This window comes from Megascapheus bottae, chromosome 6 (genome assembly GCF_031878675.1).
Source record: "Megascapheus bottae isolate mThoBot1 chromosome 6, mThoBot2.hap1, whole genome shotgun sequence".
NCBI lineage: Eukaryota > Metazoa > Chordata > Mammalia > Rodentia > Geomyidae > Megascapheus > Megascapheus bottae.
In genome coordinates, this window is record NC_143514.1 from 11596848 (window position 1) to 11622743 (window position 25896).

A 25896-nucleotide genomic window follows, 5' to 3' on the forward strand; every position below is an offset into this window, starting at 1 on the left:
TTACAAATGTAAGAAGTAGCTGTAATATAAATTGGTGGTGATGGGAGGAAAGAACTGCAATACCTTTTCTTTTCTTTTTTGCCAGGCCTGGACGTGAGCTAAGGGCCTGAGCCCCGTCCTTGGGCTTTCATCAAGCCTAGAGTTCTACCACTTGAGCCACAGCAGCACTTCTGGCTTTTTCTATGTATATAATACCAAGGAATAGAATGCAGGGCTTTGTGCAAGCTAGGCGAGCACTCTACCACGAGGCCAAACTCCCAGCCCAATACTTTCTTCTTAATACTTTCATCCCTCCACTTACTATCTGGAATAAATTTCCTTACATGATATGTTTATTAACATATAAAGAGGATTCATCATGACCCTTCAGTGACTATTTTCAAGAATAGCAAGTATAGTAAAGATAGGAAAATTGTAAAGTCAACATTTAGACATCATCAATAGAACCATATGTCCTGGGAAACTTTACAAAGCATTTAATGAAAATTTAATAGGACAGGAATAAGATCACTTATGCTCATTCTCAGGTGCCTTGTGGTTTATAGGATGCCCATCCTCTAGTGGATCGCAAACCTTCTCAGTGTCCCATATGGTTTCATGGGGGTTGGGGATTTGCAAATGAAGACGCTATTCAAATCTTTGGATGGCCCAGGGACATGAAGAACCACACATTGTGAGTCACTGCCAAACATTCTCCAGTCAGTCTGAATGTTCTAATGTGCACACACATTCATAAGCATTTTTACCCTTTCACCCCCAATAAAGACCAGTACAGGAGGGGGAAAATCATGTCTTACATTTAATTTTTAAAATTTTATTTGAAAAATACAATACACAGTAGAGAATTCTTTTCTTCCCTACTGCTATTTCACAAAGGAAACCATGGTAAATGGAACTGAGATATTTGGTGAGGATAGATCCTGAGAAAAGAGAGGCCCAGTTACAAGTAAAATAGGCAAAGCCTGTCGAAGAAGTTTCACCTCTCTTTTAACATAAAAGAGCCTTTTAAGTTATCTTATGAATCTGATACAACATGTGCAGAATTTCTGCCATGCAAACAGAGACTACTGAAATGTTCAGGTTGACCAAATTTATACTACGCTGGGCCCCAAGTAAGAATAATAAAAAGGAGACATCTTTACCAGAAAGATATGTGTTTGCCTGTTTTTTTTCAGCCTACATATGTACATATTTACACTAATATTTTCTCAAATGTATTTTTCATTTTTGTCAGTCAGTTATAGCATTGTGGTTGCTGACTCTTTTCTGCCTTTTGCCTTATTCACGTCAATCCTAAATCTCGCCCACCTCCCCATGTTTTAGGACAGTATTATCCATTGCACTATCATGAGGCCAGGATGTTGAGATATTAGAAAGGATATTACTCTGATCCTGGGTGAAATCTAGATTTTGTGAGAAATTTATAACTCCTGAATTCATAATACCAGGTTTAGCAAAGTGCAAAAACATAACCTTGACATACTCTGATAGACACATAAGAGAGATACATGATATAGATGACAGATGTATACATACCTAATGGGTAGACAGATGATATAAACTGACACATAGATAGATGGGATAGATGGACAGTAGATTGGTAGATACTAGATTGATTGATTGATTACCAAGGCTTCCATTAGGAAAATATTCCTGGCTGGATCCTTTGAAAGATGATGTAGTCTCCCACAGGACTGATCAAATCCTACAAACTTTACTGGCAGTCTTCCTTCTGCAATGTTCTAAAATGGCCAAGGGATTGACTTACTGTAGTGATCTGAACTTAGTAGAAGCATAGTCTTCTTTTTTCTGTATGTGGCCCTAGTAGAAAGTAATCTAATTCCTACAGTGTTGACCCCCTTTTGGAAAATCTCCATGCAGCTTTGGTTTTAATGACTTGTAGATTTCTGAAATGATGGAGTTAATTAGAAATTTGCTTTCTTTAAAGACTGGATTAATTTTAGTGTATTAACAACTGTCAGCCAAAATTATTCAAGTAAGATTACAAGGTAACTTATGAGCTCATCTATGTTGCATCTGTTGCATTTTAAGTCCATGTGCTGATTTTAATGTCCACCCCTCAAGTCTACTCCTGAGTCAGGGCTGGATTAGCGGAAGGTGAGGAAAGGAGACATCTGATTCAAGCTTTGCTGTTACAAAGGGCCTTGAAGCTAGATCCTGGACAGTCATTATCTTCTAATAGTGTTCTGAACAGATTATTACACAGTTGTGTGTTTTGAAAATATTCATTCTGAAAATGTCAACAATGAAAATAAAGGAGAGGACTTTTGTTACTCTATTTTATATTTCTTACTTTACAAAAAAATATAGGTAGTGGACAAGGACTTTAATGCCTTCTTAAAGGCATAAAGAAACTCCAGCATACTTGAAAGGAATATGAGTTTAGGGCAAGAAAGTGTGAATTCAGTTTTAACTTTGTTGTTGGCATTACTAGCTGTGTGATTATATGGGATTGGGAACTGTTTTTAGCCTCTCTTCGCTTCACTTTTCTAATCCATAAAAATAAAATCATACTTTTTAACATTTACACGAAATGATTGTGAATGAGGAATGTAAATATACTTCCTTCTATAAAGTACAACACAAATGCAAAGTAAAATACATTAATCCTATTTCTACCCTTTATAGCCATTGTGTGCCAGTTAGGGCATGGTTCTCATTTACATTAGTAAGTCTTGATAAGTCAAAAAGAAAATCAGAATAGATCCTGCGACCACTCTAGGGACATAGATAGCAATAGAAAATTAGTTCACTTACCCATCATTAGTACTGTTTGTATTCAAAACATACAAACCAAAAATTAAATCACAAGTGTCAGGAGAAAACGTCCAAATAAATAATTTTTTAATTATGATACATTACTTATTACAGTAAAAATTGGCATTTTTCCCCTTCAAAAGCAGAAGCACCAGTCTTAGAATGGATAGTTCGAGTGGTATTTTAGGTGAAATATAGCATAATATAATGTGCAAACATTATTTTAGTATGAGACATAGTTTCTAAAAGGAAAGGCATTTCACACACTGGAATCTGTTAGAATGGAAACAATGTCATGCTTCATAATGAAATAGAAAAAAAATGACTTTCAAAGTCTAAATTAAATACAGTAAACTGCTAAATAGATACATGAAAATTAAAAAGCCTTAGCTAGCCCCAAAATAGAGTTTTCTGATACAAATATGACTCATGGAGAGACTTCTTGTCACAGAGTCACAAATTCTCTGAGAAACTAAAGTGAACGTTTTATTTAAGGATTGATTGGTTTGTTCAGTCATCTCGTTTTTATTGATCACCTACTTTGTGCCAGGCTTTTGTGGTCGATGCTGGGATTACAGAGAAAAGAAAGACACAGTCTTGCCCCTGAGGAGCTCACAGTCTAGTGTGGGGGAGGAAACAGATAGGTTGACATTGATTGGAAAATTATAAAAATTATTAGACAACTTTATAAACCTCTTATATACTCAAACAAACTTTGGGTGTTAGGAATGGGTGGTAAAAAGAGATGATGTCCAATGAAGGGAAAAACCATGAGCTTCAATATCATGTGACTTCTGCGAAGGCCGTGATGTGGTTCTGTGGGAAAGAGAATGCAATCACAAAGTCAGAGTCTTGAGAAAACTGGGTTTTGTCACACTTTTAGTGCTTTGACAAGTAACCCTTCATCCATATAGAATCACAGCCCATGTGTGAGTTGCCAAAACAGGCAGGTTGTGAAACTAAGTTCTGTGTGTATTGTTACATAATTTCAGCATCTAATTGTGCATTTCACTGAATATTCTTAATTAGCTGAAGAGTTTCAAATTTTATACCTGCTTTCTTCAAAATCAATGCTGAAATTTGGGAGGGATTAAAAAAGGGCAATGCCAGACACATTGCGTATGATTCTGTTGGGTGTTAATGGAATTTTAATGTCGCATTTTGGAGTTTGAGATTAATTGCTCCCTGTGAGACAGATGGCACAGAATGAGATGGTGAAATGCTCAGACAGAAATGGCACTTGTTAGCTGATAAAAGCTTACTTAAATACTTCATTTCGGATGCATGAATCTAGACTCTAGACGGCAATCTCTGCTTTTGTACTTCAACCAGGACATTCTTCACAGAGCTGGTTTGCTTTCCTTAAACAGATTCAAGTTGTATACAAAGAACCCATTTGGAGTGGCTAGTATATGGCATGATGCAAATGAAAAGATATAGTATGTAACAGACAATTTCTAAATAAACATATGTGAACTTTATATATGTATATAATATAAAGACACATAGTATATATTATATATACATTTAATATTATGCAGAAACAAGGTCATTGAGTGCTGAAATATTTCACTGCAAAGTTGACAAACATAACCCATTGTGCCATATATAGGATGATGACAAGAAATGACCAGTTCCAAAAGGCCCTTCAGTCAAGTTACCCATTTATAATATTTCTCGTAGCTCCAGCATTGATTCTTTAAAAATACAATGATACTATAAACAGAATTTCATACAATTGATACGATGCCATGAAATGCTTCAGCTTACATATAGCTATGTTCAAGTTAGTGTGTGCATATGTGCCCTGGTACTGGGGCTTTACTCAGGCACTGTTATGACTGGAGCTTTACTATTTCAGCTATACTCCAGTTTATTTGCTGGTTTGTTGTAGGTAAGTGTCATGAGGATTGATGTGCCACAAACCTTGATCCTCATATCTCAGACTTCTGAGTAGCCAGGAATAGAAACATGAACTACTGATGCCAGACCTCAAGTTCATATGTCTTAAATGGTGAAAATACACTTAGATGCAAGTGAAATTACATATATCTTCTCAAATTTAGGCATTTCATTCAAGTTAACCCACAACTAGAAATATTTTATCTATAATTTAAGGCAATATTTTCTAGCCTTCACCAACTTAACATGAGAGAAAAATAATATTAGTAATAATCAAACATGAGCAAGGCAGACTGACTGTCCCCTAATCACCAACCACTAATTAACCACTTGATTTTCCTTTATTTAAAGTATGACAAAATGTGGAGAAAGTCAATGGGTTGTCTCCCGGTTCCTTTGAGTTCTTCTAACAAAAGCACAGACATAATGTTAGGACAAGAAAGAGATATCAGAGTTATGTAATACAGTGTGATAGAATAAAAGCCATAAGAACTGTGGAAAGAATATATTACAATTTTATTTTTAGGTTTTCCCCCATGGGGATGTGAAGCCAGCAATGTGAGAAAATACGTGATATAAAGCGTTTCAGTAAAAACCTAGCCTGAGTATCAAACTTCTGGCTAGCACCGGAACAATATTCTTTGTAGAAAAATATGAAGACAGAAATGGAAGATTACTCCATCAGTGGCTACTGGTGGGCAGAGGGAGAAGAGAGAAAAGAGAGAAGGAAGAAATGATAGAAGATGGATTAAGTACCCAAGGTCATTGCTGTAATCCTTCGTGACCCAGATCACGATGAGGTCACTAGCCTCATTTAACAGCCTGGAAGGTAGAATTAAATACCGAACAATCTTTACAGAACAGACAAGTGAGGAAGCAAACCCGCGATGATCAAGGCAAAGGCTGACAGAGAAAGAAAAGGAAACACTAGGATAATCAAAGGCTTTATCATGTGACCTGTGCCCATGAAGGGGAGAAGGGATACTAATTAAAAATGCGTCAGTCGGCTGACATCAAGACTATCCCTAAAGGGAAGTAAGGCCATATTATGGTCTGCTTTAAATACATCCTATCCCCTACCCCAGAAACCATGTGTTAGAAATGTATCAGTGTTAAGTCATTTTCCACATAGTATCTAGTGAGTATCACTGCTGCATTTGTTTACTCTTTATCCCAACAATTCTGTGCCCTATACCCTCCCAAAGACAGATAAATGAAAAAACAAGACAAAAGGAAAAGAAAGCAAAACCAGCCACAAAGAAAAACAAATCTCCTGTTATCTTGTGGGTAGGCATGGGAGAAAAAAAATGGACAGAATGAAGGAAGGGGTGCCATTGTTCAAAAAGAAATGTACTCTTTATCTGACTTATATAACTATAACCTCTCTAGACATCTCCTTTATAGTATCAGTCAAAATGCAAAAAGAATGAATGAAGGAAAAAAAAACGGAAGGAAGGAAGGAAAAATGGGGTCAGGAAATAGGGTTTAAAGAGATAATCAGGCAATGTAAATAGATTGATGACACTGTTTTGCAAGTGAGTTTGTAGCAAAAGGAAAAATTCATTACTCTTCTCTGTCTCTGTCTTTCTCTGTGTCTTGATTTCTGTCTCTGTCTCTGCGTCTGCGTGTGTGTGTGTGTGTGTGTGTGTGTGTGTGTGTGTGTGTGTCTGTCCCTCTTTCTCTTACTCCTTATCCATCTCGCTCCTTGTCTTTGCACTTTTCTTTTTCATCTTGGACATACTGTATTCCAAAACTATAAGAAATAAATTTCTAGGGCCCAGCATGGGTTGCTCATGCCATTAGTCAGCAATTTTGTAGGAGTCAGACATAAGAGACTTATAGTTCAAAGCCAACACAGACAATATGACTCAGACCCTTTTGGAAAAAGAACTAAGGTTGTGGCTAAATTAGTAGAGCACATGCTTAGTCAGCATGAGGCCTTGAGTTCAATTCCCAGAACTGTCAAAAGCATACAAAATTCTACTGAAAATTAACTACCTATGGTATTCTGTTACAAACACCTTAGTAATGGCGTGCTGAATATGTGACTGTAAGTGTCACTGAGATCCAGAACATACTGAAATTCAGTTTTATCATTTAAAGTCCTATGCTTTAGTAGCCACTGTCTTCCTTTCCTTTCCCATAAATTGTTAATCATATTATCTTGTTTTTGAGATGTCAACTCACTCCAAGTTCTACCAAAAAGGAACCTGAGGGGTTTGGGGCAAACTCCTAGCTTATTTTTGGCAATTGATTCTTTTTTTATTTCCTATCACCTTCAAGTTTGATCTCTAAGATAATTTATTTTTCCTATTTGACTGGGATAAGAAGGAACACGCTTGGGGTTAATCATTTTGAGGTGGTCATGATTAGCACAAAGATAAATAGTTGAGAACAAAACATAGGGAATTAAAAATAAGAGCAATTCAGCCATAGTCCCTAAATAGAGGAAGTATTCAGAGCAGATAGAGCTTTCTGTCACTCAGATGCAGTATATGAGCAAATGAACCTACATCACAAAATGCAGGAAATGGGTTCATTATATCCATAAGCTTTTAAAAATAAATAGACATAGTAAAATTGAAACCCTTCTACCATGCTTGTGACTACTATTTAATGATAATAAGAAAAGTAAGATTTTTTTTATCATAAGAGTGATTTCCAGGCTGGGAATTTGGCCTAGTGGTAGAATGCTTGTCTAGCATGCACAAAGTCCCAGATTTGATTCCTTGGTACCACAAACATAGAAAAAAATAGCTGGAAGTGGTGTTGTGTGGCTCAAGTGGTAGAGCTCTAGCTTTGAGGAAAGCTGGAGGACAATGCTCAGGCCCTGAATTCAAGTCCAGGACTGACAAAGAAAAAAAAGTGATTTCCCCTCTATTCTGTGGAATATAAACAAAGGACAATGTGATAGTATTACAGCAAGAATATTACATGACATCCGTAAAGCAGTAGTTCAAAGTGAGGTGTCAGTAATCAAGCCTGAAATACCAGAAACTAGCCGGGCATGGTGGCTCACGCCTGTAATCCTAGTGAGATCTGAGGATCAAGGTTCAAAGCCAGAACAAGCACAAAAGGACCTGAGACTCTGATGTCCAATTAAGCTCTGGAAAACGGGAAGTGGGGCTTGGCTCAAGGGCAGGGTGGTAGTCTTGAGCTGAAGAGCTCAGGGACAGCACCCAGACCGAGTTTAAGCCCCATAACCCACAAAAAAAAGAACAAGAAAAAGAAAAAAGAAAAGAAAAGAAAGAAAGAAAAGAAAAGAAATAGCATCTACTAAGGAGGCTGGGATCTGAGGATTGTGGCTCGAATCTAGCCCAGACAGGCAGGCCCATGAGACTTTGATCTCTAATACCTTACCTAAAATTCTAAAGTAGAGCTGTGCTCAAGTGGTAGAGTGCTAGCTTTGAGCACAAATCTCAGGGACAAAAGCCAGGTGCTGAGTTCAAGCCTCAGAACTGGCACTGGCACTTGCATGTGTGCATGTGTGTGTGCACATGTGTGCACACTCCCCCACTAAAACAAAAACATTATTCAACTATACATCTTGCATGGTCAAGGCATGTTAATGTATAATTTGAAGAAATAAATGTATTCTTCTGAATAAAATTATAACTGCTCATTTCCCATCAACATATTCATATATATGTTTCATATATATTTCATATATATAGATGTATACACACATCTACATATACACATACGTATCAGAACTTTATTTAATATTTATAAAACACAAGTAAATCTAATCTTTTCATGTCACCTGTTTTGAGGCAAACTAGTTGACAAAGAATATCTCCTTTTAATCAGTGTGAATTGTTAATGACAGTCACTTTATTCACAAACATAGTACAAGTAAAAAAATTAGCAGGTAAATCAAAATCACATGCATAGAATTAAAAGGTCATATAATTTAAATGATGTCATATAATTTATCAGCATGGGGCCTGAGGTTTTTCTGTATAATTATACACACATGAATTATGGTGGAGGGGACATAGATGAAGCACAAATAGAGATTGGAAAGCTCATTCAAAGCTACAGCAAACCAGCCAGGAAAATACTGTTTAGTCCTTGAGTGCAGGGGTCCCATGCAAACACAAGCCCTTCTTTCTTTCTTTTTTTTTGCCAGTTCCGGGGCTTGAACTCAGGTCCTGAACACTGACCTTGGGCTAGAGCTCTATCATTTGAGCCACAGTACCATTTCCTGACTTCTATGTATGTGGTACCAAGGAATCGAACTTGGGTTTTTATGAATGCAAGGTAAGCACTCTACCACTAGGCCAAACTCCTGGCCCAAAGCTCTTTGTTTCTTAAAGTTGGTTTTAATTCTTGAATTTGTTAAAAAAAAAGAAAAGTTTAAAATATATAGAGGTCTGCTTTTAATGTCCTAGGTTTTACATGAAAATCTCTACCATTTATTCTATTTATAGATATTGTTCTCTGTGGATGTCAAGAATATTATTCAAGCTGTGTATAGTCATCATTCCTATAATCTCAGCACTGGGAAGCATGGACAGGATTATGAACTCAAGGCCAGGCTGTGATGCTATCTGAGACCTTGTCCTTCCAAAGTGCTATTTAAAACAATATTGTCTGCAATCTTAGTTACTCTGGAGGCTGAGATCTGAGGTCTAGAGTTGGAAGGCATTCCAGGCAGCAAAGTCCATGAAACTCTTACCTCCAATTAACCACCAAAAAAGCCAAAAAAATGGAGTTGTGGCTTAAGTGGTAGAGTGCTAGTCTTGAGGAAAAAAAAAGCATAGGGACATTGTCCAGGCCCTGAGTTCAGGCCTCAGGAGGCCTTGTCCCCTGACAAGACCTGCTGCTTACTTCACTTCATGCAAGAGAGGAAAATGAAAAAGAGCCCTGTGGAAAAGTATTCAGATAAGAACAAAATTTTAAAATGCCATGATGAAAGGACTATTTAGTTACAAAATTAACATTTCTGATCATGAGTAAGAAATAAAATCTACTTAAAATGATCATCGTAAGAACAATCACAACAATAATGAAGCTGCCCTTTCTTGACTCGCTTTGATTACAATGACCACCTGCACAGAAGGACAGGTGCATTTGCCTTGGCATTGCACTCCAACTCCAACACCAGTGCGCTCCAGCGCGCATACGATTATTGCCTTAATGGAAGGTGCTCGCAGGGGCTCACTCCCAGGATCCAGCCGAAGAGCCTGGCCAGGCAGTCTTTAAAGGACCTGCCCTGTGAATTTTCTTCATGAGCATTCTCCGTACATTGGTTTGGGGATATCTACAAAATGTATTTCACATGTGATTTAAACAGTGACTTCTTTACTGAGAGCAAGTACCAGTTCATTTTAAAGTTCTACATTTAAATATTGACCTCTTTGTTATCTGATATATTGAATTTATTTGTATTTGGATATTTGAAATTTGATAGGGAAGGGGGGAAAACCAAGACGGGTGGGGGGTGTGGGGGGGGAGGGAAACGGGTACCAAGACATGTGAAAGGGTATTAATGTATGTGAATTAATGCACCTTCTATCTGGCAAATATCATGTAACCCTTTTACTAATTACAATTAAAAAAATATTGACCTCTTAAAGACCCAGCTTATTTAAAGATCTATATTCATCTAGTCTAGGAGCAAAAACTGAGACCTGGTTTAGTTTTGGTTCCATTCTTTCAGGATGACTGACTACAAAAAGATGTAGGGTTCAAATGAAAGGATGTCAACAATCACCCTAGATTTGTTTTGTTTTGTTTTGTTTTTGCTATTTTCTGACAAGGAAATTAGATAATAGGCTTGTCTAATGTCAACAGTTTTATCACTGTGTTTTAAAAGCTGAAAGAGAATAATTTTGTTAAGAAAATTATTTTTATGACTGATATCACATAATATTTTAGGTAAACTTGTTTATCTTATTTTTAAGATTGTTTTTGTTCAGTTGATATACAGAGCGATTACAGTTATATGAATAAGGTACAATCAATAGAATTCTTTTTGAGCCATTTTCCCCCTTCCTTCACTCTGTCTCAATCTTTCCCTCCCTTCCCCACCCATAAGACATGCAGTTCATTTTCTACAGTGCCTGATAAGTATCTCTGTGGTATTTGTTCATCCTTGTTCCACTCTTTATGTTTTCTCCCTTGTCCTCTCAAATATGTGGTTTGTGGTATCTAGAATATGGCTACAAATCTACAAATAAATACACTGAATGACCAAAATAAATAAAACTAGGACATGATTAATTATAATTATAATTGTAAAAAGAACAACTTCAGAGACAGAGATCCAGAGGGCATAAATGTGAGGCCAGTCAAGAGAAAATTACCAAGACTTTGTTTCAACCAATAAACTGGGTGGCAGCACCCAACAACTAGAATCCCAGCTATGCTATGAGGACTGCAGACTGAAGCCAAAACAAAATGGAGGCTCTCTATGAAAGGAAACACTGAAGAAGAAAAAGAAGTAGAGTCTGGCTCAAGTTGTAGAGGCCTGAATTCAACTACAGAACTGTCAAAAAATAAAGGAAAGAACGAAAGTAAAAAGAAAGAAAGAAAGAAAGAAAGAAAGATAGGAAGATAGATAAGAAGAGGGAAATAAAGAGAATAGTGGGAGTAAAACAGGCATCAACCTTCAAGAAGTAAGGTACCTAGTAACTGATGAATGTAACTGTAACCCCAATAATATTGCTGAATGTACTGTTACCCCAACAATAAAATACAATTTAAAAATCTCACCTGAACTGAAATGAAGCAATTTTTATTTTGCTTTATAAATACCTATCGTTCATTACAAAGAGATCCTCAGACCCTGCTTTTATAACAGAAAACACAAATTCCAAAAATGTACAATACTTTGCAACCAGAAAAACATGTGGCAGTAAGGATTTAGGATGCAATATTCTAGCCCTCTAATGAAACTAGATTGCCTAGACAGTCCACATTTTATCTGGAAAAGACATATGGATATTGTAATCACAAATATTATCACTTTTTATTTTTCATTTTCCTTATTTCCTTTCTTCCCCTCTTCTCTTCCCTCCCCTCCTTTCCTCCCTCCTTCCTCTCACTTTCCCTCCCTCCCTCCCTTCCTTCTCCCTTTCCCTCCTTCCCTCCCTCCCTTCCTTTTCCCTTCCCTCCCTCTCTCCCTCCCTCCCTTCCTCTTCCCTTCCCCACTTTCTCTTGCTCTCCATCCTTCCCTTCCTATCCCCCTCTTCTCTCCCTCCCTCCTGGAAGGCCAGAATGGGCAGAAAGAGAAAAGAAAAATGGTTGGTAAAGACAGAACATTTCTACAACTCTTCTGAAAGGGAGAGCATTTCAGTAAAGAGAAATAATGTTAGGTCCATTTAGGCAGAATTTTAGTGAAATTCAGACTTAAAGCTGTGGACTCGCTTGGCACCATTCCTGATAAGGGATTTCATGTTGTTTGAGGTAGTTGTGGATTTGTAAACCAGAGCTAAAATGTGGATGCCTGTTTTCTTGGGGGGAAAGGTGCTTTCGGACTATTTCTTTCTCTGCAATTGTCCTGTTTGAGTGTGAAGGTTTATATTAATTTACAGGCCTATCTTTTTCCTCATTCAAAAATTTCCAATGAACTAAATACTACTAGAGACTCCCTTCTCAGAGAAAGAAGAAATGTCAAATTTGCTTCTTTTGATAAGCTAATTAAAGCAAACACGGGTTGAGTTTGTACTGATGCTTTAACTACATTCCTTATGAAGCCAAAGCAATAATCCTTCCCCAACCAAATCCTCAGAGGCTCTGCCTTTCCTCCATGGCTTCCCATTAGAAGCTTTAAGAAACCACTGGTACAACTCCAGAGATGCCTGTTTAATTGGTCTGAAGCAAGGCCTGACCACTAGAATTTTCAGAGGCTCTCTACATGAGTCTAATGTGCAGCCAATATTAAGAATCACAGCCAAATAAGCCCTGTTGGTCTAGCCTAGTGGAGGCCAATTGCTGTTTCCACAGCCAATCACTGAAGGTATCTGATTTGTACAGTAAATATCCCAGGACCAAGCCAGGGCCTTCTGGAGGGTAATCTGGCCACATGCTTTGCAATCAGATTTTTTTATATTATCTGTCTGAATAACAATTGTCTAAAGTTATGGAATGGTGATTGACAAGTGCAAATCTTTCTTTTGTTCTGTCAATCTTTTTCCATCTTTCCTTTTCTGGTCTTGCTTTTCTTTTTCCTTTCTTCCTTCCCATCCCCTCTCCCCCTCCCTCCTCTCCCACTCTTTCTCTTACTCTCTTCCTTTCCCTCCTCTTCTTTCTTTTTTGTTTGTGCTGGTATTGGGGCTTGAACTCCAGACCTCACACTCTTGTATAGCTTTTTCACTTAAGGCTGGGACTCTATGATTTGAGCCACTTCCAGATTTCTGCTGATTACTTGAAGGTCTCACAGTGGGAAAGATGGCAGAGAATGATGGAAAAGGTGACACTAATCAAAATATATTATATATAAAATGAAATGTTGAATCAACAGCCCTTTGTACAGCTAACTAGAGATGATGATGATGATGATGATGGTGATGATGATGGTGATAAAGTTGACGGACATTTATTCCTACGCCAGCTTTGAACTGTTATCCTCAGACCTCAGTCACTTGAGTATGTAAGTTTGGAGGTGTAAGTCACCAGACCCAAGTTATAAAAGACATTCTTTTAATAGTAAAAGAGTATCTTTAAAAAGTTGTAAGTTCTAAATATGCTGATGTTCAAGAGCTTTCAGATCAATACATATCATGTCTTGCCTTAGAGCTTCAGTCCCTTAAACTTTTCTACCATTTGAGTCAGACCTCCATTTTGGTTTTTCAGTGTTTAACTAAAAATCAGTGTCACAGACTTTTCTGCACAAGCTTACTTCAAACCTTTGCTTCCTCGGGTGCCAATCTCTTCAATTGCTCAGATTACAGGTGTGAACCAAGGTGAACAGCCCCATTTCCTGACTTTTGACTTACCAAACTGACCCAGGTTGTCTTGTTCTTTATGACTTAATTGGGCACTCATTAAGCCCCTCTGTTTAATATCATCCTCAATCTTTCATTCCTGGTTTCATCAACCTCAGTCTCTCATTCCTGGGCTCCTACTTTACCTGCTAAACAAAACCTCTGTACGAACTGATTACTTATGCAGAACTTTCTTTTCTCTCCTACCTGGTAAAATGCTCCCTCTAGTCTCCCCATCCATGATGTTGCTAGCATCGGTAAGTTTAGGTAAGTGCCCTGTATGTGTTCCTCTGTTATAGCACCATAACCAGCACCACTCTCTTCTGTGTTTGCTTATAAAGTTCTCCCTCCTCATTATATTATAAGCTCAGGAGTCCTGGGAAAGGGACCACAGTGGCTGTTACTTGGTATCTGTTTATGTTTCATAGAACAGATGTAATTCCACTACACTCAAGAAAGGTGATGCATCCACATGCTTTACTCATGCCTTGTGGTACATGAGTGTTATAACCCAACCAACTAGAATCTTCTTTATTTCCATTTTAGCTCTTCAAAACACTATAGATTTCTTAAATAAGCAGACTTGTGCCCCTGGCAGAAAAGAATGAATGGTTTTGGATGCTGATTAAAAATCTTCGGTGATTCTGGAAACTGGAGGCTCATACCTGTAATCTTAGCTATTCAGGAGGCTGAGATAGGAAGATTAAAGTCCAAATCCAAATTGCAATAAAATCTGTGAGACTCTTGACTCCACTAAATTACCCCAAAAGCTGGAAGTGGAGCTGTGATTCAACTGGTGGAGCCTTAATCTTGAGTGAAAAATAGAAGGTGAAGGACAGTGGCTAGGCCCTGAGTTCAATCCCCAGGGACAGCCCCCCCCCCCTGCAACAACCTTTAGTGGAAAACTTGCCTGTTTTTATACAGAGGCACTTGTTGGTAATTCCACATGATTTATATGAAGACTGATTTCAGAAGCATGAGGGCTAATCAGCTACATCCATGGAAAGCCTCTTATAAAGGTAAATGTACATTAATCTTAAAACTCACATAACTCAGAAATCTCACCCCTGAGTACATGAAGGAAAGGAAGAAAAATATATATTCATATAAAATCCTGTACATGAATAGTTTTAGTTAGACTTATTCATAATTGTCCCAAGCGGTAAACAACCTTCATCTGACTAAAGGGTAAAAAATAATTGTGGTATATATAGACTCAATGAAAAGGAAAGGGGAGAAGCATAGTTAAACACGTAATGAAGATAACAGACTCTACAGGCTGCATACCCCATCATTCCATTGAGATGACACCATGGAAAGAGCAAAATTATAGGAAGAAACAAACAGATCACTGGTGTTAGAGTTCAAGTATCAGAATGTACACTTAAGAAAGAGTTTTACAAGGTACAAGTCATGCTTTACTATACCCAACTTTAAAAAATAGACACACAGAGAGAGATGGCTACTAGCTACAAAATCTCTAAAGATTCAGAACAATCTAACGGTTTTGTTTAGTAGTTATTGTATCATTGTCTCAGTATCTGGATGGTTCAGCCACAGAACTAAATATAGAATAAATGCATTGGAAAATAGTCAAACTACATAAAATATGAGATCCTTCGTTTACCTGCTATTCAACAATCTTGAGATGAGAAACCTTGTTACTTAGGGACTATATGATCATTAATAAGTGTGAGGAACAAAAATTACTATTTCTGGGGAGAACACAGACAAAAAATCAACTCAAGGTTTAAGAGTATTTATCCTTTTAGTTTAGCATTTCCAATTTTATGAATACACATTAAATTACTAATTGATCACGCATGATCTATTTTTTAGGGACATTTACCCTGGTATTACTTATTATTTATAATTGTGGAAAATTAGAATTGAAAGCATCTTTCACATCCAACAAGACTGCATAATTAGTTAGGTTATATCTCTTTCCCATATAAAGTTCATAGTACCATATATTACAGTGATTCTGAGCTTGAACAAACAGGGAAACAAATTCTTCCATGAACATGGAAAACACAGTGTGCATTCTGGTTTCAAAACATAGGCCAGTTTTATGACCTTGGGCCTATTAATTGACCTCCTCATTGTATCTTTCTCTCCAGAAGGGAGGTTAGATCTATTCAAATGAGTCCTAGAAAAAAATCTTAACTGTTTTATGTGCCGTAACCCAAGACACATGGTTACTTGTAACTATGATTATAGTTGACAAATCGTTAGGTTTATAGATTTAAAACCATATTTATGGTATAGATTTATAGAGCAAAAGCAATGGACCAAAGCAGTCAGACAAGAAGGGCTCATGAATATAAAACGTCATAGATAATCTTACATGTCTTGGAAAGGTACTTTAGGAAAATGTTTCAAGCAATAACTATGATGTATTGTAGGTATTTTCTCTTTGTTGTTCCCTTTTGCTTACTTCAGGTTTCCTTCCCCCCTCCCTACACCCCCCTTTCTCGTACTGAGGATCAATCTCAGAGCCTTGATCATGTTTGGAAAGTTCTGTACCACGAAGCCACATTCCGTGAATTTTCAAATTTTAAATAACATATGCATATTGTTTACTCTGATTGCTTTCCTACACAGGATATTTAAAAAATTGATTGTTACATAAAATGGTGACTTGGGGGTATCGTCTAATTTATTTTCCACATTTTAGTAAAAAATTTGTGTCTTTCTGAGAACTTCTTCACAGTATTGTGTTGTTCTTGATTAATTTTGAAAGACACACTGAGTCTAAGATGGTTTTTTTCTGGACAACAAACTATAAATGTGCTGAAAATGCCTTGTGAAAAATCATTCTCTCCTCAACAAATGGTTTGAATGTACTATATGGTTTTAAGATGTATTCAGTAACTCTGTACTCACAGAGAGGAGATGCAAATGTTTGCTCCTACATTCAAAAGTACTTCACCAAAAGATGCTTTTTATAAAAGGCTCGTTAGACAACTAGAAAAAAAATCTGGCTTTTATTCTTCATGTAGTATATTATGATTCACAAATCATGTGGAAAAATAAATACTGAATATATGGGAATGCAAATAGGGGAAAATGACATATGGCAAAGCAGTAACAGAATGTGCTAGCATTTTTTAACCTAAAAATGTTAATGTTGGTTGAAATTTTTAAGCCCCCTTCTCAGTCTAATTTAACAAATAGGAATAGAATATAGCACATCAATGTTGATTTAATTCAAATATTATTCATAAATGCTCAAAGTTTACCTTAAGGGAAAACAGATAACATGAATATATTGAGTTCTAGTATCTATTCTAATATCTAATTCCTAGTAAAGTTGTTTTGACATGGTCCTATATAATATTTATGTTACAGTTCAGGAGCTCAGCAAAACAAAGATTTGCATGACAGAGGAGCAAATGGAGGTTTCAGATTACCCGAGTTATTCAGGCACAACCTTCTGGAGCCTCAAAGGAATATATCACCGGGAGCAGGATAATGTATAATCCTATTTATCTTAGCAAGAAACCTTTTGTTGGTGTTGTGCATTTATGCATGCAACATTTTACTGTAATATTTTTGTCACATATGCCATATTCCATGTCTGAAATGGACAATCTGCATCAACTTGTAAATACATGATGTATGTTATAGGGATACCCTGGTCTGAAATCAAATGGAAAACTCATTAAGGAAATCATTCTGGCTCCTGTGAAGCAGGAAGACATTTCTCTGTAACCTGTAAGCATCCATGAAACACTATTCCTTGGGGCTGTGGTAGGAGACCTCTCTTGTGTTAATTTTTCAGGAGGAGTAATTTTCACCCATCTAATTCTACCTGGTTATTATAATGCAAAGTAACAGGATTTCCTTTTCCTAGCTCTCTCTGCCCATTCTATTCCTACGTACTGACTAAATTTCAGTACATGCTTTACTTGTGATTGCCTATAATCTTATAATCTGTGAAAGAGTCAATGTGAAGGGCATTGCATATGCTTCTCGTAGCATTTTCCTATCTGTATCATTTGCCTGTGCAGTTGCCATGGGAATTAAACATGGCAATTTCCATCTGTAATAGTACATACTCATTATTCCATTCTAGATTGGGGGGGATTGTCTATTGCTCATTCAAATCTTGCTTCTGCCAACGCAGAGTGTGCAAAAGCACACGGCAAGCTTCACTTGTTGGCACAGGCTGGTAAAAAAGCCCCTTTCTCTAACTCCTTAGCTGTACCTGTAAGCTACTCCTTCATAACCTCCCCCTCTCTTATTGATGCGAAATAGCTGATTCTGCTTAATTAAGATCACATCAACCAAAGAAAAACTAATGCCTGGATTTAAATGACAAATAACATCGTATCAAATGCCATGCTTTATACTTGGCTCTGTGTATTTTAGCTTCAGAAGTCACCTCAACTTAGGCACACGTGACTGCAGTAGCTTGCTATGCCTATGGTACTTAAAATTTTGTGATTAATTCTTCTAAGATCTATTGGAAATAGTCTGTCTTCTATCAAATTATATATATATATGTATATATATATATATATATGTGTGTGTATCCGTTCCAATTCAGATACATTGCCCCTTTCCTCTGATTTTCTATATAGTACAGTTAGAATTGATGTATTATTTTGTTTGTGATCAATTATGCTAAACTGGTTGCCAGCATTAGGCTTCGGAGAACAGAAGAAGGAAAAGTGTGACATGCTCAATGCTTTGCAGATGGTGAATGCAGACCAAAAGGACCCCTAGGAGGCAGGCAGGTACAACCCTATCTGTTACAGTGTGGACAAGGGAAATATCTGAAGAGAGGCCAGAAAAATGCCACATATGAGGGAAGGGTCCATGTATTCTTGGAAGCAGAGGAGGTTGTGCTACTTAGTGACACCCTAGTTAGTGTCCTTAAAAAACAACAACTAAAAACCAGCAAAATGGTCAGATAGTTCCTGTGATCATCAGTATTGCCCAACTGAAATCAGGCTTTCCCCAAATGACAAGTGGGCAATCCACATGAGGAACACAGATGGACCTAGAACAAATCATGTTAAGTGAGGTAAGCCAAGCTCACAGACAAAAGTGGTGCCAGTTTCCTGTCCTATGCAGAAGGTTAGATCTAAAATACACCTAAACATGATAACTTGTGTAAGGCTCAACTGACTAAAGGAGGATATACTTAGGGGAGGAACACAAACACGTAACTCCTCTAAACATCTAAAATACTATTTATCAAAACAAATTGTAACACATGGAAACCTATTTTTGTTTTCTTCTAGTTCTCTGGGGGGCTTCTGAGGGGGTGGGGTGGGCAAATGAGTCACAGGACTGGAGGAAGAGTGAACAAATGAAGTTATTGTATTCACTGTACACTATTAAAAATAAACTATGATTTGTGCATAGAGGTGGGAGGGATAGAGAAAGCAAAGGAAGGGGTGATGTTTCCCAGGAAGCATTGTATTCATAACCTGACTTATAAAATTATAACCCATTTATACAACACTTTAAAAATAACAATAATGAAAATAATGGATAGGTGTCATCCACTTCACAGAAAGAATGGAACTGGAGTCTTTCAATAATTATTTCAGAGATATCATTGTTTTGCATTTTTAGTCCGTATTCTTTCCATCAGCTTATTCTTCATTCTTTTTTTCTATGTATTTGGTACTGAGGAATCGAACCCAAGTCTTCATGCATGCTAGGCAAGTACTCTACCACTAGGCCAAATTCCTTAGCCCTCGATTCATTCTTTCATTCTTTTTTTTTTCTTTGCCAGCCCTTGGGCTTGAACTCAGGAACTGAGAACTATCCTTGGGCTTTCTCAAGGATAGAGCTCTACCACTTGGGTCACAGCATCACCTCCGACTTTTCCTATGTATACAGTACTAAAGAATTGAACCCGGGTCATCATGCATGCTAGGCAAACACTTTACCACTAGGACAAACTGCCAGCCCAAGCTTATTCTTCCTTCTGAACATAATTTCACTCTTTAAACCCTTCGTGTTGGAACAATCTTAATCGTATCACATTAAAAAGAAAACTTTAATTTCCCTCCAAAACAACAAGAGACTATTTTTCCATGAATTTCTCACACTTGTATCTGATCACTACTTGTCTATTTATAAACTTTCCCCCTTTCTGTTAGGTTGTTTATACATTGTAGATGTTAACTTTTTGATACATGAATGACTTATGTTTCATACTTAGTCTTCTGATATTTATAAATTATTTTAAACTACCCTTGGCCACTTTCATTTTTCCAAATTGCTTGAACATTTTTGTAGCTATCCATGCCACAAATAAAGAAGTAATATAGATTGGTCCCTCCCTTATAAAACCTGGACATTCTCATCCTTTTATAACTCTGCTGGTATTACCTAGAATATCTGCCCAAGTTTTCACTGCTATATTATTTCCTACTTCCATCTCATATCTTCAAATGAATTTCATAACTTGTCAATGTTTCTGCTAATACAATTACCGTGGTTAATTCCAATTATGTTCCATAGTTAAATGGTTACCATTCTTTCTTCCAATTCATGATTTTTCTAATTTGAGTATTCTGGACACTGACATATTATTTAAATAGTAAAAATTTGCCAGTATAATTCCTCAGTTTTTGCATAGCTAGCATATTATGGTCATTTTAATATTTAAATAAGCTTTGATGTAAGAATATAACTTAGATGTCACGTACTTACTTGTAAACTACAGAGACATAACCTCATCCATCCGTCTTAAAGCAGAAAACATCTTATGCCTGATGTTATGAAGGTAAAAATCTGAAACCAGCATGCAATTAGTTTCAAGTAGTTAACTAATTTTTTCCTGGTTTAATGGTTACAAGGTATATTGAATGATAAAATCAAAAGTTTGCTGGCTCCTAATAGTGCACAATTATTTCTCAGATTACATGCTGGTAGCTAAGTTGTGTGGGCTTACTCTAGGCCACAGGCTAGGTACTGGTCTGCTTTCCCTGCCTTCCCATGCTGGGGTCTAGGCTGAGGGTGAGGCCTTGCCTGGAGCACAAACTTCTCCTAGAAGGCACAGAGTCAGTAAGCCTGCAAGAAACTTGTGCTGGCTCTACATATTTCTTTGTTGTTATTGTTTATAGATAGTGCAGTTTAATGAAAAAAAGGTAACCATAACTTATGAGAGTAACAGTATTTTATTTTTGAAGATAGCATTTTCTGTGGAGTTGAAGTTCAAGAGACTTCTATAAACCTTAAAGATTCGAATAGTAGCCAGCATTGTGGCACAGTTCCCCTGGCTTCTTTTTTCAGGTTTTTATATTTTCATGAACAAAAAAGAAGATCCACTGGTCTTTATTTCTTTTTCAGTTTTTTCTTGATTTTATTTCTCCCTTCCCTTCCCTCTTCCCTCTCTCTCTCCCTCCTTCCTTCCCTCCCTCCCTTCTTCCTTCCCTTCCTTCCTGCCTTCCTACCTTCTTTCTTCTTTATTTTATTGGCAATACTAGTTTGAACTCAAGTCTTATGCTTGGTAGGCATTCTATTGCTAAGCCATGCTTGTAGTCTTTTTCCACACTGATTAATTTTGGATAAGGCCTTGCTTCTTGTCTGGACACTCTTGGCTTGCAATCTGCCTATGTTGACTCTTATGTCATTGCTAGGATAGCAGGCATGTGTCACCACTCCTAGCTCTTTCTTGAGAAAGGGTCTCATAAACATTTTTTCTGGGCTGGCCTCAAACCTTGACTGTCCTGTGTATTCCTAAGGAGCAGTGCCCCAGTCTGAAAGTGTCCCCTGTGTTGCATGTCAGGGGCTCACACCTGTAATCCTAACTACTTGGGATGCTGAGATTGGGCCAGTCAAGCTTCTATACAATTTTTGATTAATGAGGTATCGATCACTTCAAATCAAAGGTCATTTATCAAGTCCAAAGGAACTGGAGCAGGGAAGATATTGCCTAGGTTAATAACCAGAAACAATCTCGTTGCCTGCCTCAGAATTTATAAGATTCTCTCTTCAGTTTCTGATATTCACAAACTTTAGGCTGAAATATCTGATACATAATTAAATTTTATATCAGATTAAGTCTCGGGCTGAAGATTCAAGGATGTATCTGGAAGAAGTATTTCTATAAAGCGTAATGCCTGAGTGTTGCTACTGCTGCCCCTATTTTCTTTCTTTCTTTTTTTTTGTTAAAAGAGAATCTTAAAGGCATTTAGTTTAATTGAAAGAATTGTACAGCTCATTTTATACACCATTTCACAGTTTATAGAATTATTTTACACTTGCCATTTCATATGTATGTATTACTCCCATGAAAGTCCCCATTTTCTTACTCCTAATGTTCAGTGAATCACTCATATGGCAGGTTTCTGGGGTCTGTCCTCCTCTTCTGTTAGGTTTACTCAGAACAATTTCATTCTCAGACCACTTTCCATCACGTTTTTTTGTGCCAGTCCTGCAGCTTGGGCTCAGGGCCTGAGCACTATCCTTGGACTTTCTCAAGGCTGGAGCTCTACCACTTGAGCCACAGCACCACTTCAGCTTTTTTTCTATGTATGTGGTACTGAGGAATTGAACCTGGGTCTTTGTGCATGCTAGGCAAGCATTCTACCACTAGGCCAAACTCCTGTCCCCGGTTTCAGTATTTTTATTTCCTCTAGGATGCATTTTCTTCCTTATGATTTTCAGTACTGGTTTAAAGCCTGCCATTATATTATGTTTTCTTCATTCGTTACCTAATTGTACCAAGTCATCTTTTACCTTTCATTTCACCTGTTTTACCCACCCCCATCTCCAGTTTTTTGTTTGTGTGTGTTAGTGGGGCTTGAACTTTACTTCTTGCTAGGCAGGCACTCTGGTATGTATGTTACACCTTCAACTCCTTTAGTTATCTTTCAAATAAAGTCTTACTCTCCCCCTGTATAGTTCCCTGCTGGCCTCAAAGTCACAGTCTCTCCCCACTTTCTGTTTCCTAAACAGCTGGGATTATAGCCATAAGTTACCGCATGTTTTCACTCATTTTCCTTACTATGGAAAAGAGGTAATGATAATAGGAAATGTACTTAAGTTTCTTGTAATTCATTTTCAAAAGATATGTTTCATAACTCATCTGTATCACAAAATCATTTTAAGGGCATTTAAGTTCTTGTCCTGATGTATTCATGCTTGAATGAGGTGTGGGTTTAATTCCAGTTATTTTCCTAAAATAAGTGTGAGAGACTTCTTCAATGACCTCTTAATGATTTCAACATTGGCTAAGGAGTTCCACAAAGAATCTGAGTGGGAAAGAACAGGATACTTTCACATCATCATTCTGGTAGTTACCAGTAAGACTGGAGGCACGAAGAGATGAGGCCTGTTTTTTGACTCACCAGAAAGACTGGCTTTAAGAAGCTTAACTCGCTTCAACTGTTGCCTGTGCTTGTTCGTTCTTGTATGTGAATTAAAAAAAAATACTATTAGAAGGTAGATAACCATTGAGTTTTGGATACTCATTCAGTTTAGAGAAGAATTTCTTCATTTGGCATGGTGTCATATTAAATAACTCTCACCAGATGGAAGCTTCTTGCTGGCAGATATGTGAGGGTGGTATTTGCCTATTTGGTGTGCTGGTCTCAAAATGATACTAGCCAGATGCTGGAGGCTCATGCCTATAATCCTAATTATTTAGGAGGCTGAGATCTGAGGACTGAGGTTTGAAGTCAGACTCCTTATTTTTTTTTTGCCAGTCCTGGGCTTGAGCTCCAGGCCTGAGCACTGTCTGTGGACTTTGTCAAGGCTAGAGCTCTACCACTTGAGCTTCAGTACCACTTCCAGCTTTTTTCTGTGTATGTGGTATAGAGGAATCAAACCTGGTCCTTCGTGCATGCTAGGCAAGCACTCTACCACTAGGCCAAACTCCCGGCTCCCAGACTCCTTATCTTTAATGTTAAAGCTGGGAGTGGAGCTGTGGCTCAAGTGGGAGAGCACTAGCCTTGAGCACATAAACTCAGGGACAGCACCTAGGCCCTGAGTTCAAGCCCTTAGAATGGAGCTCACACAGGTGGCTGCACACACAGAGATACAGGTACTGTTTCTGGGTATTTAAATGTGTATAAATGGAGTAACTTCCTTTCTCTCTTAAGATCCTCCCTCTTTAAAGCTTCGGACTAGTGGACTTAGAGAACTTTAGTCACTCCTCTATCATTGTACTTCTTTACTTGCAAAGAAGGATTTGAGTTGCCTTTGGGATACTTGTGTCCCATTTATATTATATTTAATAGAATTTCTTGACATCTTACTCTATGTAGATTTTACTTTTTTGGTACATCAATTAAGATTTTAATTCCTCCTTTGTTCTTACTAACAGGAGAGACTAAGGATAATGCTATGTACCTGGTCCTATCTCTGCTTCCTATGGGAAGGGTTGGCTCTCTGGGTTCCTAGATGGTGGACCCTACAAAGATAGCACCTAGCTCAAATGCAGGGTTGATAGGACCTAAAATTCACATAGTTGCCTAGGTAGCCTGGGTGTGAAAGCGCAGCAGCTACAAATAAAAGGTGCATGTTTAATGTGGCAGTGAAAACACTAAACTGCTTCCATAAAGATCATGTGAACTGTAAGAAAGGAACACAGGAATTCAAGTTAGTCTGGAAGATGTTTGTCAAGAAGAATCAGTTCTTCAGTTTACTGAGAAATCATATATCTCCAATCTCCGGAGAAAGCAATTATGAAAACTAAACAAACTTTTAAATCAGAATTATCTGTTCATGCGTCTGTAGTCTGTGATGATTGGAAAAGTAAGGAGAAGAAAGAGAGAAGTGATAGGAAAGAAAGGAGAAGACTGGAAATTTAGATAACGTCATGGTCCTATATCTTAGTTTTCTTTTTAGCATGTGCTTTTCCACTCTGTCTCTCTCATCTCCATGTTCCTTTCGGTCCCACTAGAGATACATGTCTAGTGTATGTTTGTTGGTTTGTTAGAACTAAAGATTGAACTCAAGGCCAGGCATTTGCTGGAAGGTGCACTATCACTTGAGGAATGCTACCAGCCCTTTGTAATTTACGTTTGTTCTTTCATTTTTTTGCCTGGACCTTTTTCATTTTTTTGCCTTGAACAGTGACCCTCCCTCCTCTGCTTCCCATATAGATTACTGATATTAGTCACCATGGTTGGATATTTTTGATTTATAAGGCTTATTAATTTTTTTCTTGTTCGCTTGGAACTATAAATCCTTCTACTTTGCATGCAGAATATCTTGCTTTATTATACTGATACACATATTTCATCTGCGTGAATTTCTTCTAAAACCTTTGCAATATATAACAGAAACCTTTCTATATCTTGACTTATATGCTCCATTTTCACCTGGAAATTATGAAATTTCAAGAGTACCAGATATTGTTCCAAGTTTCTTTGCCATTAGCTTACCAGAACTCTCACAATAACTGATTTATAAAAAAGAAAATTGAGTCACCAAGAATTTAAATGAGTTTTCTAAAGTCAAAATGGTCTAAATTTCCTAGTCATTCTGACTTGAAGATCTAGGAACAGAAGCACACTCTGTAATCTACCAGCTCACATGGTAATAATATGCTATAAGTGATTAAATATCTAACTAAGGTTATCATTTAGCTTTTCATGATTTGATATGACAAACAGCTATACTAAAGTTATAGGTAGCTTGCATATTAAGTGGACATTGAGATATAGTGGGCTAGTTTCCACGGATGACTAAATCTTTTCATAAAACTAAATGCAATGAACATTCAGAGTCACACAGCTTCAGAAAAATCATGACTTCTTGTAAACTATGATAATTAACCATATGACAAACTCCCCATAATTAAGGGATAAATCAGTGACATAAAAATAAGGCATACTTGCATGCTATAATTACTCTGTGCTTATAGTTTATCAAACCTCTCGTAGTCAAAGTGACTATGAGGGGTTATATAAGAACATGGAGTCTAGAAGAAACACAAAAAAGTGACAACTTTTATGATGGCTTGTTCTAAAAACTGTCTACCTGGGGACCGCCTACAGATCAACTGTATAGGTTACATTCTCTCCTCATACAACCCGCTTTAAGAAACTAATGGCTCTGTCCGACATGATAACTCCACTATCATAGGATTCCCTTAGGTGGTGGGTTTTCTATCATTCTGTCTGATGAGCTCAGAATCATGTCCTCTGGGTTGCAAGCAAGTGATGTATATTTAGTGTTCTAGCACCTCATTCTATGATGTGTGTGTGTGTGTGTGTGTGTGTGTGTGTGTATTTGTGTGTGTGTGTCTGTCTGTAAGAAAGCGCATGTGTATGAGCATTTTCCAGTTGCCAGACCAGGCCACTGT

General features: G+C 37.4%; 1 protein-coding gene across 2 annotated transcripts in view; it reads right to left on the reverse strand.

Moving 5' to 3' along the window:
• Nucleotides 1-1853: 1853 nt before the first annotated feature.
• Nucleotides 1854-25896, reverse strand: part of Plppr5 (phospholipid phosphatase related 5) — a 126357-nt gene continuing 102314 nt past the window's right edge. For both annotated transcript variants that reach the window (XM_090334253.1, XM_090334251.1), the window contains exon 6: nt 1854-3594. In XM_090334253.1, coding sequence (XP_090190379.1) covers nt 3562-3594 — 33 coding nt within the window. In that variant the 3' untranslated portion in view covers nt 1854-3561. The remainder of the gene's footprint in view (nt 3595-25896) is intronic.